Here is a 16,646-nt window from a genome sequence, read left to right as displayed (position 1 = left end):
ATTCCTGCTCATGTTTCATACACTGTGACGGCAATTTGTCTCATGGCTTTTGTCTCATCTCCAAAGCTGGGGAGATAACACCACCTTTCCCCTCAGAAACTATCCATCAGCCCACGGAGATGATGAGCGCTAAATGGCCTTTGAGGACAGTCACCCACGGCTGGTCATGTCTGTGAAATTCCTGAACATTCTCATTTTGCTTCTCACTCTGTTCTTGCTAAAGATAATTCTGTCACCCTCCCGATTTTCTTCATTCAGTCATACCTCAGCTGGGAAGCCTGGGCAGAGTTTCAAAGGCTCTTTAAGTTCATATTTTGACATAATTCCCATGAAGTTTGTCTTTGTCAAGGTCAAAGACACTGAGAGGAGGTTTATCATCTGTTCTTTACGTTAATGGGATCGTTAGCAGTGAGGTGACACTTTGCTCAGAGTATTTTGGAAAGCTTTCCGGGGAGGTTGCCCAGTGCGCTGTGTTCCAAAGCTGCTTCTAGGTATAGGTGTAACTGCTGTACAGTCACTTGTTTTGAAACTAGATCTTTGAAAATAAAGGAGTTTTCAGTTTGGCAGGAATGTTTAGATTAAACTGAAACCAGAATCTTTTCTCTTTAGGCAAAACCAAAGTAACTGCAAAAGCCCCAGAAGCCATTCTGGGTCAACATGAGGCATTCTGTTTTGGTCAAATGAAATACATTCTTCCCCTGGAGATTACTGTTAGAAACACAGGAATATTTGTTGAGAAAAATAGTACTTTTAAATGTGTTACTTCAAAAATTGTGGAAGCAAAGTGCTTCTCACTGCCAAACAAATAAAAGCCAATATGGAAAGAATTTTTAAAAAAACAACCCAGGTCTCCATACTTTGGCTGGAATTATGTTTCAGGCACCAGAAGAATTCATAAATTCTGACTCCCCACAACACTAGATTTTAGGCAGGCATAGACTTTGTGAAAAACCATTCACCAGCTTTACCTGAAGCCCCATCCTTAAGAGCAGGTCTCCTGCATCAGCTGCTGCCAGGCGCAGACCCTGGGTAAGGCTCAGCAATTAGCAGTTACTGAGTGGAAGAGAAACGGGGAGAAAGAAGTGGAGGAAATGTGTGTGTGATCCTGGCTGTCAGGCTTTCATTTAGAAATTCTTTATCAATGCAAAGGAGGGGATTGTACCTCTTCCTGCTGGGATGTCAAGTGCTGTCACTGACTTAGTGCCAGGAACTTGCGCTGCTCACTCAACATCCTATCTTACAAGACTCCTCCACTTAAAAGTGATCCTTTCGGAATGGATTCGAAGACACTGCATGTCTTGATTCAGAATTGAAAACATCTTACTTTTCCCTTGGACCCAGCCCTTGATACTTGAGGAAAACCAGAGCGGGTCCTGCGCGGTGACACAGGCTGTGTTCCCATGTGGGGTGGCCCTAAAGGCTGTTAACCAGGAGATGGTGCCAAGCCCTTCCACCCCTCTGTGCGAGACAGCCGGCTTATCTGCCGGGCTCCGCACCGAGCAGACAGCACAGCGTTTGCCTATCGCAGCTTGCTGAGTGTCTGGCAGCAAGTGTAGCTGTCTCAGTGTCTCCGGCGTGAAAGAAAGAAGAAATGTAGCTCCAGCTCTGTTCTCACTGGTAATATCTTCTGGAAAGCCAGCCAAAGCCCGAGTCAGCGCTGTCACCCTGGCCCTGCGTTTCTGCTTCTCACTTTCACATTATCTCTGTGAACTGTCAAGAGAATTAAGGAGGCAGCAATCGGCTTCAAAGAACATCTGAACCAAAATATGAGCTCATGTGAGGGGTGCTTTTGTGCACTTCCACCCTCTTTAGATTTCTCTTGGTGAGGAAGGGATGAAGACGGGGATTCACATCTCTGGGCTCTACCATTCAATACTTGAACTTCAAAAGGAGCCAGAACTCAAATTCTCTGGGGGGGTACCTTCGAGTTACGCTGTGTTCTTGCAACCATCAGTGCTGAGAACTGAATGTATGGGCACAAATTGCTCCCTCTATCCTGCCGTGCTCCTAACTCCCAATAACACTGAGATGGTGAAACACCAGAGCTGCTCTGGGTGGGAAGAGGCTGTTAAAATGTTCACCAGTCGATGTGTTCAAAGAGCGAACCACACCAGGCACAAACAGGAGTGGGGATTCTACCCCAGTGTACTCAGACCCTCGTGTGGCAGCCAGCACTGATGTGCTGGCCTCGCATCCATCCTTTGGTGCCAGCTACAGTGTCTTGGTCAAGAGGGGGTGAGACTTGTGTTTCTGAAGTAGTTATTTGAGAACCAGCCCTATCATGGCCATAATTATTTCAAGAAATAGAATAATAGCCCAGCATTGCTTAAAAAATAAGAGAGGCTGTCTGCTGCCTGCCTGCTCGCCCTGTGTCTGCGAGGAGGAGATTGCCTCTTAGCAAAGTCCCAGCAAAGCCCTGCTGTTGGTGTGTGTGGACAGGAATCACAGCACGGCTTGGAAACTTGGAGGAGCTTTTCTAGACGCTATTTGGCAAGATACGACCAGTTCCAGTTACCACAGTAATGATGCTGGGAAGCAAAACAGAACTGAGCTCATGCTTCTCCCTACTGATGCACTGACTGCGCGGTACAGAAGGTGCAGCAAATCCCTTCCTGCTGCACAGAGCTAAGGACTCCCGGGGAAATCACGGCAAAAGCTGAGGCAGCGTTTCAGCCGGTGCAGAGAGCTCTTCCAGCTGATGCCCTGAGGACTGTCTTATGTTGAGACGGTTGCTTTGCTGACAGTAGCAGTGTTTCAAATAGCTGAGGGCTGCAAGTCTTGACTTACGGCTAGACAGGGGCCTGGGATAGTCCTTTGGGAAGGTGGAGAGCATCTTTGCTTGATTTGTCTTTTTTTCCTCCTTCTCTAATCATAGAATCATAGAATCCCAGGATGGTTTGGGCTGGAAGGGAACTTAAAGCCCACCCAGTGCCACCCCCTGCCATGGGCAGGGACACCTCCCACTAGCCCAGGTTGCCCAAAGCCTCATCCAGCCTGGCCTTGAACCCCTCCAGGGATGGGGCATCCACAGCTGCTCTGGGCAACCTGGGCCACTGCCTCAATCTCTTTCAACTTAAAACCATTCCCCCTCATCCTATCCCTGCACCCCCTGATCCCCCCCATCTCTCCTGTAGCTCCCTTTCAGCATTGGAAGGTCTCACCAGAGCCTTCTCTTCTCCAGGCTGGACACCCCCAACTCTCTCAGCCTTTTATATGTGCCCTAGGAAAAACTGTAGAGAGGTTTCTCTATATTTTAACTCAAAATAGACAGCCTGCCCTTTGCCTTGGCACAGGGATCTCCAAGGTTGACATAAATGAGTGTGTTCCTCCCAGGAACACTCATTTGGTTGGGAAGGGTAATTGCAGGAGGCAGACAGAAGCAATGACATTGGCTAGCTGGCGTTGGCAGCGTTCGCAGTGGAAATGCCGTCCACTGAGTCTCTCAGACCTGGGCTCCTACGTGGGCAGCTAGTTTGCAGTGAAGACTTGTCGTGCCTGCCTCTGGTGCAGAACTGGCTCAGCAGAGGCAGCGTGTTCTGTGGACAGAGGGTGGGCTTCCCCCACTCCCCTGTTCTCTGGCAGCAGCCACGAGAGGGTTTCTAGGCTGCTCCTCCGGCTGCTCGACCAGCCGCTGCTTCTCGCTGCAGAGGTTATCCCTCGGATTTGCAATGAGGCTAAATAACACAGTTAAAAAAACGCCAATTATTTCTGTTCCAGCCCTAAGCTACGTTTTATTTTCGACAAGGAGATGGGCAACAGGAGACGGGGTTTGTCTTTTTAATTATGATCCTCGGGACTTGCAGCTGCAGCGGGAAGCAGAAAAGGCCTCGGGAGCAATTATTCAGGATTAAGATCCTGAGTTCTCTGTCCCTGCAGCCTGCCGGTGCGCCGCTGAGGCGTGGTGGCTGACCCCGCCGCCTTCGGGTCCCCTATGATCTGGCTGATGTGCGGGGGTCACGGCTCAATTGCACCGGGGGGGAGAGCTGCTGAACGCCAGATTCTGACAGAGCTTAGAAACTCCACCGGGGAGGCTGGAAAAACAGAAGCAGGCACAGGAAATAATAGCCAATAAGCAGGGCTTCCGATACAATCATGTTCTCATTTTGGTGTCAAGCAGCAGGCCAGGAATGAAGGGAAAAAATACCATTCCCTTTCCTTTTTTGGCAATAATGGCTTGTAACCTCAGAGGAATCTCCAGCCTTCAGAGTCTGGCTCAACTTTTTCTCACTCCACCTGGGTCTGTCTCATAAACACCCTGCTGAGCACTTGCTCCACAGAACACCCAGAGAGATGTCTTTGGGAGCTCTCCTTCCCTGGCACCCACAGGGAACCGCGAGTTTCTTCACTTGGAGACTACGGATGGGCTTCTCAGTGACGTCCAGGCACTGTAGGACTAATTTCCTTAAAAATTCAAGAAAATCGTAGGTCGGTTCTGAATGCCTTGCTTAACTCCACAGTTCGTAGAGCCCCCACTGAGGAACAGCTTGCTTGTCCCCGAAACAGCCTGCTGGCTTTCAACAAATATACACAGGAACTGAATGGGAGGAAGAGCATGTCCCGAGAACATCGTCCATGCCGAGGTATAAATAGCTTCATCTCACCGGGGCCAAGCAGCTTCCTCACGCTGGCCGGCCAGAACCCAGCAGGCTCCTGCAAGCCTACGGGCGGACCATGGCAGAGCTCAGCGCTGGGGTGGCTGGGCAGCTGGTGCGCTGGGACACGGACCCGAGAGATCCCCGCTGCCTCGCCCTTCTCACTGCTTCACAAGCTGCTTCATTTTCTATCCGCTTTTCTAAAGCACAAGAGTCTGAATAAGAGCTTTTAGAGCAGGGAGGGCACAGGACACAATTAAATTGCATCTGAGAGAGGACAATCTCGGCGGGTGATTTGGAGAAAACATCCAGCCAGTGCTGCTCGTCAGGGGACCGCAGCAGTCTCGGGCAAAGCAAGAGGACATCCTGCGATTTTTTTTTTAGATGAGCACTGTTCCAAGTGCATCGCCGGCAAGCGTTTCATAACTTGAGATGTTTTCTTAAGGAAAACACTCAGGCGGTCCCAAAAGATCCATAACATTTCCTGCACGTGCTCCTGCCACAGAGTAATGAAGGCCTGGGGAGCCAGCCAGGGCGCTGAATCGGGACGGAGAATGGAGTTTTCAATGCACTGCTTCCTGAAGCGTAGGCATTGGGCTGGGTTGACAATGTTAGATGTGGGGCATCTGAGCAGTGTGTAATGAGAAAAGGAAACAGCTCAGCACAAGAACCAGGGTGGATAAAGCAAGCAGGGCTTAGAGTAACAAGAAAAAATCCGAAAAAGGAAATAGAAAGGGAGAAAAAAATGACTGCAGGAACTAACAAGTAACACCAAAAAGCTGCTTTCCGATAGGAGGAAGACTTGCTGGGAAAGCAGGATAAGGGTAGAAAGGGACAATTTTCAACAGGCATAAAGAGACAGGAAAGTGTCATCCCCACGGATCAAACAGGTGTGTTCACCTCGTAGGGCAGAAGTTGGGTTTAGCTGGGTGGGTATGTCACAGTCCCCTTGGGATGGACATCGCCCCTCGTGATGGCTTCACCGTCATCAGCAGTGCCATGGGACTGCCAGAGCTGCCCAGCAGATCCGTGTGCTAAGTGTGCTGAGCTACTCAAATATCAAACTCACTGCGTCTCTGAAGTTGGGTTTAGCTGGGTGGGTATGTCACAGTCCCCTTGGGATGGACATCGCCCCTCGTGATGGCTTCACCATCATCAGCAGTGCCATGGGACTGCCAGAGCTGCCCAGCAGATCCGTGTGCTTTCTGTAAGTCTGCTGAACTACTCAAATATCAAACTCATTGCGTCTCTAGCATTTGTTTTAGGAAGAGGATTCAAAGAATCGGATTTTAGCACTTACTACAAAAATGAAATTTAATTGATTGTCATGAGTATTTGTGGGGAGCTGAACAGTAAACCCATTGAGCACCAAGGGAGTTCTTGTCATCCCCTATTCCAGACACAAAGTCAGCTCCTTGGACTACTCACAATCTCAGCTTGGAAGATGTGAGATGATTCAGCGGTTTGGTAATGCATTTGTCAAGTAGATTTGAAAAAAATATCAGCATTTTTGGGGGAAAGTTCTTCTAACAAAAATCCATATTATTGAAATGGTTGTTCAGCGTGATACAGTCACTTAGTCACAGAGGACCACGCTCCTCTGAAGTTTCCATTTATTGTTGGATCTGAACTCAGTGATTCTGACACATGGGGGAGAGGCAGCTCAAAGAGAACAAAAATGAGCAATGGGCCCTTTTTTTTACAATAAAATACGTATAATGCAGTCACCCAGCTTTACTAAGCATGTCTCACGGATGTGAAGGACAAAGCAGGATACAAATGTGTAGGAGAGAGAGGAATTACAAAGAATGTTGTTTTGTGCCTGGGGAGCAAGGGAAGGAGAACTTGGGTATTCAGGATGGCTCTTAGGAAAAACACTGTGATAGCAAAACCCCTTAGGATCCAAGAAGTTAATCTTAAAAAGAGAAGAAAAAGAAAAGAGGTTTAAAGAAACCAGTATATCAGTTATTTGGAACACAAAACTGGATGGGGCAATCTAGTTTTCAAGTCTGGGAATTGAACAAGATGGGCAATTTCTGGTTCTCACATCTGTGTCCCTGTGAATCCAGCTGGCATGAAAATCACAGCATATCCAGCCTCTTCAAAAAGTCAGATCCAGTGCTTGCTCCAGCCCTGGGCCCGTGGGGAGGTGGGATTTGTGAAAGCATCTGAATTGGGTTGCTTGTTCTGCCGAGCACAGATCCCACAGCTGAACACAACTTTTATCAGCAAAAAGCCGTGACAACAAAATGAAGTGAAAATCTTACCTTTAACAAACACGTAAATCTTGGCCGTGAGGTCCTCATTAGATGGGAAGTCATCGTGAATGCAGGTGAAGTAACCGGTGTCGTTCGCCATGACTTTCCTGACGATGAGCATGCTGCAGCTTTGCCTCGTGTTATTGCGACAATTACTTATGTGCACCCGGGGGTCTTCCTTCTGCTCCTCCCTCAAAAGCCAGCTGACAGAAGGTGCTCCCCTGCCAACACAACACACCAGCATGAGAGGCAGAGTCGTGGCTTCAGCTGAAATCAGGGCTTCCTTCTGGGTGTTCCCAGTGCTCCTACTCTTGTCATTTAGCAATGAATAATAAAGGTTGCTGGGTGCTTGTGTTTCCACCTTAAGGAGTTAAGGTGGATCACCCCCCCGTTCTTCCCCAGAGCAGAGGAGATTCCTGAAATAATCTGTGGGAACTGTGGCAAGCTAGCTCCTGGAGGAAAGTGTAATTTTTATTTTAACAGATTTCCTGAACATGAGTTTGTTTTTATAACACTTCATTTTAGCCACTTCAAACATTAGAAAGCACCAGAAAAAATTATAGGTTTCTCCCCAGCTGAGGACTTTGCATATTTTAACATCGAAATTAATTTATATTTTCTTACACTTAGGCTGCGTGGAGAGAAGAGAACATTTATGTAACTTTGCATCACCTTTCTTGCTAAATCAGCAGTGACTCAATCTTGATTCTTGTGAAAAGTCTGGAACTAATCAGATTACAAATCTTAGAATATCTGCTCAAGACACTTTTTTTTTTTTTCCAATTGGCCTTGTCATGGCAGTCAGAACCCAAAGCTAGCAGGGCAGATGATCCACCGTTCCACCCACCTGACCTTCCATTGCCTTATCTCTGATCACAGCTAATGTCAAACCCAACTCTACGTAGTACACTGACAAAAAGCAAGGCTTTTTCATGACCTGTTGCAGGACTCAAAGAGAGCTTTCAATGGATCTAAGTTAGCTCAGTAACAGGCACTGGTTGTGCTCGTCCTATCGCGCTGGAAACGCCAGGGCACACCAGGGCAGCAGGAGCTCCTGGAGCTCTCTTGTGCTTGGGACACACAGGCAGGGCTCTGGGGACGCCCTGTTACGTGATGTAAGTGCTTAGGAGATGAAGATGATGGTCTCTTTGTAGCAGACTGGGTTTTGGTGGTCAATGTGGAAACTGGTGGGGGTATGGGAGTAATTGTCCATGGATTTTTCTGGGGAAGAAGTTGACTCACCCCTTCTCACTCAGCGAATCCACATTGACCCAATGGCCTTTGCTGAGCTGAGGAAGGAGTAAGAGCCTCTGGATTTCCCCAGCTGAGTGTCGCCAGGGAGAAATCCGGTCTAGACACACCAGCTCAGTACAGAGATGCTAATAGCAAACGTATCTACCGAGCAAGCCCTGTGAAGTTTCCAGTTAGCTAATAACTCTAACAACCCTTTCTGTGCCGGCGGCTGTGTAGTGGTGCAGTAGATGCAACCAGGGAACGCGTTTGCCAGCAAACCCAGTGACACTTAAACAAACATCCTCTTGGCCCTGCTTCTGCCAGCCCTCTTGTCGCCTTCCTGAAGACGATGTGGACACGGGGCTGAACTCTTGAGGTTATTCCCAGCACGTAGCTGAATGAGAGCACTGGGAAAAGCGTGAACATCCTCTCTGGTGAGCAGCCTCACCCTCGGTTTTGGATGCACTCTTGACTTGGACAACCCCACCTCATCCGTCACACCAGCTTCCCGTCCTTCAGAGCACTGAATTCTTTTTGGACACAGAGGTCCCTGCCCAGTAGTATTTCCCTGCCTTACTAACGTCGTTAATGACGTAATGACCACCTCTGTCAAGAAATGGGACTGCTGGCCCGGAATATGGAACAATGCCACTTCACACGCAGACACTCAGCTTCCAGCATGTCATCGTGTCCCTGTCCTCCAGCGTCACCCAGTCTGATGTCCATCAGGGCTTCACATGCCTGCGCTTCCTTACGTGTGCCCACTTTTCCTCCTGCATTTTTTATCCTGGTGGAAGATGAAGGCTTTGGCTATTGCTTTGGGATTGTCACACGTCTGGCAGTGGGGAGTCACAACAGTAGCTTTGGCCAGGCTGCCAAAAACCAGGAAATCCTGGCCAAGAACCTCAAATGAATGGAGTTTAAGGGAGAAGGGGTGGTCACACAGAGTCACCGCAGCCTTCAGCAGCTACCTGCTGTCTCGTGCTGTGTTCCTCCCAGCCCCAGGGACCCCAGGAATCATGAAAGACCTCAGAGCTCCTTTTGGGCCAGTCCAGAGCTAATCTATGGGTGTGTCAGAGGAGGCAGGATGACAGACCTCCGCAAAGGACCTGAGACAGGGAATCTCACACTCGATATGCAGCAATCACACTTCTAGCTTCTATTCCCAGCTCTTGCGTGACCTGAGCCCAGGAACCGGAGTGCTCCGGGATGCGGGCGCGGAAGCACACTAGCAGACTTTTCTGTTTCCCAGACCTGTCGTGTGGATTTATTGCTTTGCATCCACAGAGCAATTTGGGACTGAAGTGCTAATAATTTCATCTGTTTATTCATCTGGTGATAGGAAAAACAATGGGATGTTCCTACAGATTGCAAAGGCAGTGGATGGAGACCTGCAGAAAAGTGTTGATTTAATCGGCATGGAGCACTACACCAGACTCACGTCCGCATAACATGTGTTATGAAGCTCTGCATCTAGATGTTAAAGGACTATTTAAACTTTATTCCATCATGCTTGCTGCTTGCCAAGCTAAGAATACCACTGTAAGGTTGTTCTGACCTCATAAGCCACATGGCTGGCTGGATGTATTTGGAAAAAACCTGCCTTACAGTCCAGCAGACATCACAAATTGATGCACTGTGAGTCAATTTACCTTTCACTATAGCAATGAATTAAACAAAAATCAGAAGGGACATATGTGTAGCATAAACTACCGCTTAGATTCACCTTCCCACTGCTTTTTTCTTACTGTTCCCAGTAACTTCTGTTGCAAGGAACCATCCATATAGTGGCTACAGTCAAGGGGACTTTGCAAGAAGGTGTAAAAATAGTGTGTGAGGGAGAGAAGCTGTGATAGTTTGTGTTACCTTAAGCCTTCTCTCCTACAGTGCTCTCGGCAGAAAATAGAAAACAACCTCTCACGGTAGTTTGGTGTATAAATCACACTCGGAACAAGCTCTATTCCCCGTTTCCAGGGGATCATCTCCCTGTAAATACACGCCATTACCCAAATTTTGCTTGTTTCTTTCACGGCTAGTTTTTGCACATTGTGCCACGAACTGAGGAGCTGCCATAATTTACACTATCCGCAGTCTGGTTTTTTATGAGTCCTGGTTATCTTTGATTTAAAGACTGTGAGATGTTTGAACAGGTCAGGTCTGTGCATGTACACAGAGTAACTGCTGTTTATTGAACTGTCATCTAGGTGGTCTTTGAGGTTAGGGAGTTTAAGCTCATATATGTATATGTGTATATGTATAACAAGCTAACGACATGCCCTGGTGATCTTATTTGTCTTTTGCTTACAAACAGGGAGCGAAAGGGTGATTTTAGCTGCAGAGGAGCTGAATCCAAACCTATTTTCAGATGAGGATTTCCCAGCCATGTCCTGCAGCATGGTACATCCCATAAGCTTTCCCATCTGCTGACTCAGGGTTTTGCTCGGGTCCCATAAAGAATCTGGCCAAGCTGAATGCTGACCTGAGATTTTCCTCCCTGCTCTGTTATAGCCCATCACATTCTCCTCCGTGCAGAAACGCACGTGAGGGTGACCAGCCCGGGTTCCCAGCTGGCCGCGCAGCAGTCTCTGCTCTGTCCCACCCAGAAGCTGTCCTGTGCCAAGGTAACCCATACAACCAAGGAAATCCAGCATTGCTGGAGCCATCCTTACCTGCATGTTATTTTTAGGGTATCTCCTGGTAAGATGACAGTGTGGTCTTTTGCAGTGCTGAGCGTTGGTTTCTCAAAAATGTCTTCCTCAGCAAGACCTGACCCAAATAAAGACAAAAGCATCATTAGGCAGGCTATTCAGGGTGGTTAGAACAGGCACAATACAGTTGAGGCAAGCTTTTTGTTTTGTAAATAGTTCCTAATTTGGGGGCCCACACAGCGCTGGCATTTGTACTGCTGCAACTCAGCTGAGCGTGGACTTGGCTGTGAGATCCCCTTCCTTGGTTTGCAGTTGCTGTTATTCATTTCTTTCTTTTTTTTACATGGAGCACCTGCATTTCTGCTAATTGTCTCTCCTTTTATTTAGAGCTGCCTTTATTACTGAATTATTGCTGTTATAGGAGAACAGATTCGTTTCAAACGGATTTTACACACATATAAAAGTGGAAGGAAGGTCTTTGAGAAATAATTTGATGTGTGAGCTCATATGTTACATTTTAATCGATGGGAGGAGAGAAGACAATAATTCTGGGGAGCAACTCTTTGCTACATGAAAAGCAACTGCAAAGGCTGCCGTTCTCCAAAGCCCCGTTCGCTGCGTTTGAACTCCGCAGCGAGCTGCTGGCTTTGTGGCCGTGTTCTGGTGTCATGCTCCAAGGTGGCTTTGCAGCGGTGCCTGGGACACCATCATCGCTGCTGTGTGACAGGGTTTGTCAGGTCTCTGATGACAATGGTCTACAATGACAGTAGTGATAAAGGTCTCTCTCATCGTCATCTCCTGGCTCAGGACATGTCTTCTGCATGGGAAACTGTCCTCATAGATCTGAGTGTACATCTCTGACAATATAATTTTCAGAAAGTGAAACTGAGAAGAAACAGGACTGAGATTGGCCAGGCTGGTTTCCTTGTCCAAATTCAAAGTAACATAATCAAGGCAAGGAGAAAACAGACCTAGATAAGTATCTCAATTTCCAAAGCTCTGACATTAAAGCCGTATGTTTTCTTTCCCCTCCTGCTTTTCAAATCTGTATCTTCCCCTTTGCCTTGAACCTGATAAGCCAGAAATCTTTAGCTGGGATTAGAGCAGAGGCACTATTCTCAGCAGAATAGTGGAGATAACGTATCTAGCAAAAGGAGAAACATTAGGGTTTAACTTTTCAACTGGATGAAACAGTGATTTTCTTGCCTCCCGCCTCCTATCTCTCGTCTCTTTGCTGGGTTTAAGTGCAATGCTCTTAGCCTGGTGTGTTCCACCGGCGTGGAGAGTGAAGCACTCCCGCGTTGGAGAGTGGCTCCTTCCACCAGCCGGTCAGGTTCCCATCACTTATGAAATGGTGCTGAGGTATTGCGGTCTCTTAGGACCATGTGCTGAGCTTTGCAAAAACAATCCGAAAAATGACCAACAGCCTTGAATGTGCTTGTCAAGTGTCATTTCGTTTGCTAGCTGAGGGTCCGGGTCCTGTGCCGCTCTCCCAGGACACCGCTGCCGCCGTGCTCTGCTCTGCGACCTCAGCCAGGTGCTGCTTCCACTTAGAAAATCCTGGGGTTTGAAATAATCCTTTATTTCTTTCCTCTTGTGCCTTCGGTTGTTCTTAGAGCTTAGGGGGGCTTAGCTGACGTTGGCCTTTGGAACAGGCTTGAATTTTACCTCTCGGGAGCAAGCGTGACGGTGTGGGAGGGGGCTGGATGCAGTGCCAGGGAGCTGCACTGGACCTGGCTGCTGCTGGGACCCGAGAGCAACGCGCTCCTTGGGCTTCTATAATATTTGAGACTGTTTTTGCTAAAAGAAAGAAAAGTATTTTTCAATTATTCTGTTTATACTTCTAAGCTACTTCTTTCCCAAAGTTTGTTTTGGCTTTGGGAGCTGAAGAAATGAATAAGCAAAGTGTGATTTCAGTGCTTTTCTACCCCACCGAGGGCAGGAGGAGAAATTCCTCTGCCACACACTGCTGCCAGGTGACTGAGGGTTTATGGAAACACAGTGTGTGCCCGTTCGGGCACAAAAGAGCCAAAGCTCAGTGGACTGGGAAAAAAAAGGCAAAACAGAGAGAGTGGTCAGGGGAAAGGTTAGGCTACACTGGGACACCAAATGCCAGAACTGGCAGGATGATGCCTCACAAAATTTTTAACCTCCCGTGGTCTCTTTAGAGCTAGACTTTATTTTTTGGAGGCAAAGCTGGGGACAGCCCCAAAGCATGTTGGATGAGAAGAAAGGGATCTACTCCACGTTCATATTTGTTTTGTATATTTGAGGAGACTCGTGGCTTTAAGAAGGCGTTAGGATGCTACAAGCAGTGTCCTGCAGAGAGAAGCAGGCGTGTAGGGTGCATCCTGCATCTTCTGCATCCTGCACCCTGGTATTTGTTGAGCTTTGGATTCTCCTTCACACTGGTGCCCGGGGAACCTGGGCTACTGTGCAGCTTGTACAGACACTGAGTCTTCTGGGACGTTGGCATCCCATAGAAAAGTGTCGTTTACATACACCACGTAGCTTAGTTATGCTGCTTTTCCTTCGTCTTAGAATGAATGTGCATCTTCACCATTTTAATATATTTCATTTTGGTTTTATGGCTTTAATCAATAAATGTCTCGGACTTCTCAGAAAAAGTTTTTCACAGCTACTCTGCACTTTATATAAAAACTCTCAAGCTCGAAGAACATCTCTCTGAAGTGCTACTCTGTGGTACTCTATAAAACCAGGACCTACAACCTGCCCAGGGTGGGGTGGGAGCCCCGTGCTGCTTTGAAGGTAGTGTGTTGGGATTGCACAGCTCAAATTACAGTGTCCAGGCCTAAAATAACATTCTCCTCTTCTCTGCTAAATCATTTTGGACCTGCTCTAGGCCTACGAGGGTCATAAAATTAAAAACAAGTACTCGCGCCAACCATGTCCTTGCCACAGCAAAGCTGTGCAGGGGCAGGAGCAGCTCGGCAGGCTCTGTGCTGCAGAACGGCGTGGAAAGACCCAGAACCGGCACCATGGCTGGTCCTGCCGGGAAGCCAGCACTGCTGCCTGCTCAGCATCCTTCCTGAGATCCCCTGCATGGTTTGGGATAAGCTCCTGCAGTGATAGTCCTGCAGGATTAGCAGAGAGCCCTTGCCTCCTGCAGAGCTGCAGATGGGTTTTAGCACAACATCCCCTCGGAAAAGCAAGGGAGGCGGACAGGCTCCTCCTGGGAAGGGACACGTTCATCTGAAGTCAGGATCCTGCCCTCAACTGCTTCTTGCCAACGCAAGTTGACTTCAGCAAGACCCAAGCGTATCGCACCCCCAGGCTAGAGATAACCCCTAGAAAGAGCCCCGAGCCAGGACAGACCTTCTGCCCAGAGCCCCACTGCCCCATCTCCAATTCCAGGAGTTTATTCTGACCTTCAGTTTAGACTTTACCCTTCTGCTCCTGACAGTGAAAACCCCAAACACAGCACAACCACACAGATCCTTAGGAGTGAAATGTGAAAGGTTGACTGAGACATTATCCAGGGAAGAAAAGTCTATTGAAGGCTGTTTTTCCTGGGATAATCTGATTTTGCAGCACAGCCAGCACTAAACATGAGAGGACCCATCGGCAGAGGGTAACGTGTGACCCCCCTCACCTCTCCGCCAGATGATTTCTGACTCTAGCTCCCTTGGCTGAAGGAGATCCCTCCCACGCCAAGCGACTGCCTGATTGTTCATGCTAGGACCATCAGTGAGCACGGAGAAAAACTATTTTAATCTCTGGTTTTTTGTGTAACAGCCTTCCTTTGAGCATCCTCTAGGCACTGTAACTACCCAGCAGCTACCCTCCAAAGAGCACTCCCAAACGCTCGTGGGATTGAAGGTCTCTAGGGATGTACGTAGTGACAGCCAGCGTCAGTGGGATATCTGCTGAAGAGATCCACGGGTCTCTTCTGAGCGCTGCGGCACACAGAGGAGGGGAAAGCTGAAAGAACAGCGGCAAAGAGCGCCAAACCTCTGCATCAGATGACAAAGAAATAATTGCTAGGCAAAGCGGAGAGCACTGCGTCGACAGAAATACGGAACAGGTAGACCAAGGTCCTGGTTCCAGTAGGACGCGGGCACACAAACAGCTTTTTGCACATGATTGGACTCCAGGGACTGTTCATGTGTGTAAGTCACTCCTGTGCCCTGGGACACATCAGATCCCATTAGAAAGGACTGGAAGTCGGAGTTTTAGAGCTGGTTTTAGTGGGGGAAGGGGAGAGGCATATACACACCATGTAAAACCTGTTTTGTTCATTGCTGGCAGTAGACTGGGGATCCTTTTGTAAGCCGTGCTTACCTGCAAGCATTTCTGAGTCAGAGCCTGGATCGGCAGCATAGTCTGGGCTCTGAAAACACTCTGGAGTCAGCGGGGGCTGTGAGCAGCGTGCGTGGCCCTGGTCACCAGGGATAAGGTGATCACCAGTAACAGGGGTCATGAAGAGCCGTTGCCTGTGCTGCCTGCCAGGGACAATCTGGTGAGGCTCAGTCTCTCCCAATGACTTTGTGTCTGCAGCAGTGAGTGACATGAAGGATAGACAAGGTGCTTTCCTCTGAGATGCCAGGGTGCATCACCGCAAGCACAGTGTGAGCATGTCTGAAAAATTAACCAGTACCCATTTTAAAGGGCATTTTCATGACTCTATCCCCAAGGAAATCCCATTTTCACTGCAATTGGAAAGCTCAAGGATTCATTGAAAAGCTGTGTGTGTTCAAACCAATGGCCTATAATCATTTTAGGATTTATTTCAAGGTTACCACCTATGAAAAGAGCGTGTGTGGGCACAGAACTAGCAACCTGCAGGCCAGAAGCAGAGCTTCCATTCCTACAGAAGCTGAAGGAGTGAATCCAAAATTAAATTAGCAATCACAAACTCATCAGGAGAGATGGCTCAGATTCTTCCAGGATATTCGAATGCTAGCGTTAACCCAAGAGTATCATCTGGCAAAGCAACAGGCTTTGCGTTTTCCTTGATTTCCCAAGCCAGAGAAGCTAGTATTTGTTTAGCTGACTCATGAGTAGTTCACACCCATTCTTCTCCTCTGCCTGCTGTGAACAGAACTTTTGTGTAGCTCAGCCAGAGACAGTAGTTGGGGTGTAAATGTTCCGAGTGACAAGAACAAAAAATTAAATCATTAGTCCCAAGCGGAGGAGACATCAACAACAGCACAGTAAAAACAACCGCTAAGTAGAGCAAGTGTCTAAAGATAAGATAAGATGTTGGCCCTGCTCTTGGGATTTGTTCCTACAAGGCTTTTCCTCACCCATGGATGCATCAGCATTTCCTGATGGAGTGGCACAGGGTCACTCTGGTTTCCTTCTGTAATCAGCAGAAACTAACTCTTCAGCAAGGCCACCTCATTGCTTTGTGTGCTGCCGCTTAAAACCCCTGTGTCCGTCAACAGGGACTTTTCCCTGGTTTTCTGTAATCAGAACATAACCTTTGGGGTTCGGCTACACCTGCTCAAAGGCAACTCCCTGAGCGTACCGAGCCGTGAGTTTTCTAGGTTGTCCATGATACGGATCGCTGTATCAGTTGCAGATTTATGGAAAGAGGTCACAGAAAGCAAGTCTAGGTCAGAATTGTTTGGGCTTCGGCAGCAGCAGCTCATTAATCAGAGCCATTGTTTTCTTTCTGACACTTTAGAATGTGGAGTCCTAAAGAATGACAGAGATATCAGCACTCTGTGCTGATGTTGAGTTATGTAGTGAGGGGACACGTCTTCTCTTTGTAACGGGATGACAAGTCAAGAACTTAGATCTACAGCCGTAAAATAAACATGAAATCTGGGAAAGGAGGTGGCAACATCTGCAATCATCTGCCAGGCACTCAAGCACAGTTTAAAGTATTTAGGAAATGCAGTAATCTCATGTCGATGGAAAAAAAGGCTGGGAATGTTGTTATTTCTTGA

General features: G+C 47.9%; 1 protein-coding gene across 1 annotated transcript in view; it reads right to left on the bottom strand.

The window, feature by feature from the left end:
* LOC104472166 (vascular endothelial growth factor receptor kdr-like) overlaps window positions 1–10,874 on the bottom strand; it is a 90,352-nt gene extending 79,478 nt beyond the window's left edge. Inside the window, exons 1-2 of the mRNA XM_010087736.1 lie at window positions 10,753–10,874; window positions 6,860–7,071 (exon numbers count right to left, since the gene is read on the bottom strand). Coding sequence (XP_010086038.1) covers window positions 6,860–7,071; window positions 10,753–10,874 — 334 coding nt within the window. The remainder of the gene's footprint in view (window positions 1–6,859; window positions 7,072–10,752) is intronic.
* Window positions 10,875–16,646: the final 5,772 nt, after the last annotated feature.

The sequence above is a fragment of the Pterocles gutturalis genome, unplaced genomic scaffold (genome assembly GCF_000699245.1).
Source record: "Pterocles gutturalis isolate BGI_N339 unplaced genomic scaffold, ASM69924v1 scaffold13256, whole genome shotgun sequence".
Lineage (NCBI taxonomy): Eukaryota > Metazoa > Chordata > Aves > Pterocliformes > Pteroclidae > Pterocles > Pterocles gutturalis.
The sequence above is the reverse complement of the archived record's forward strand: the minus strand, read 5'-3'. Positions and strand labels throughout refer to the sequence as shown.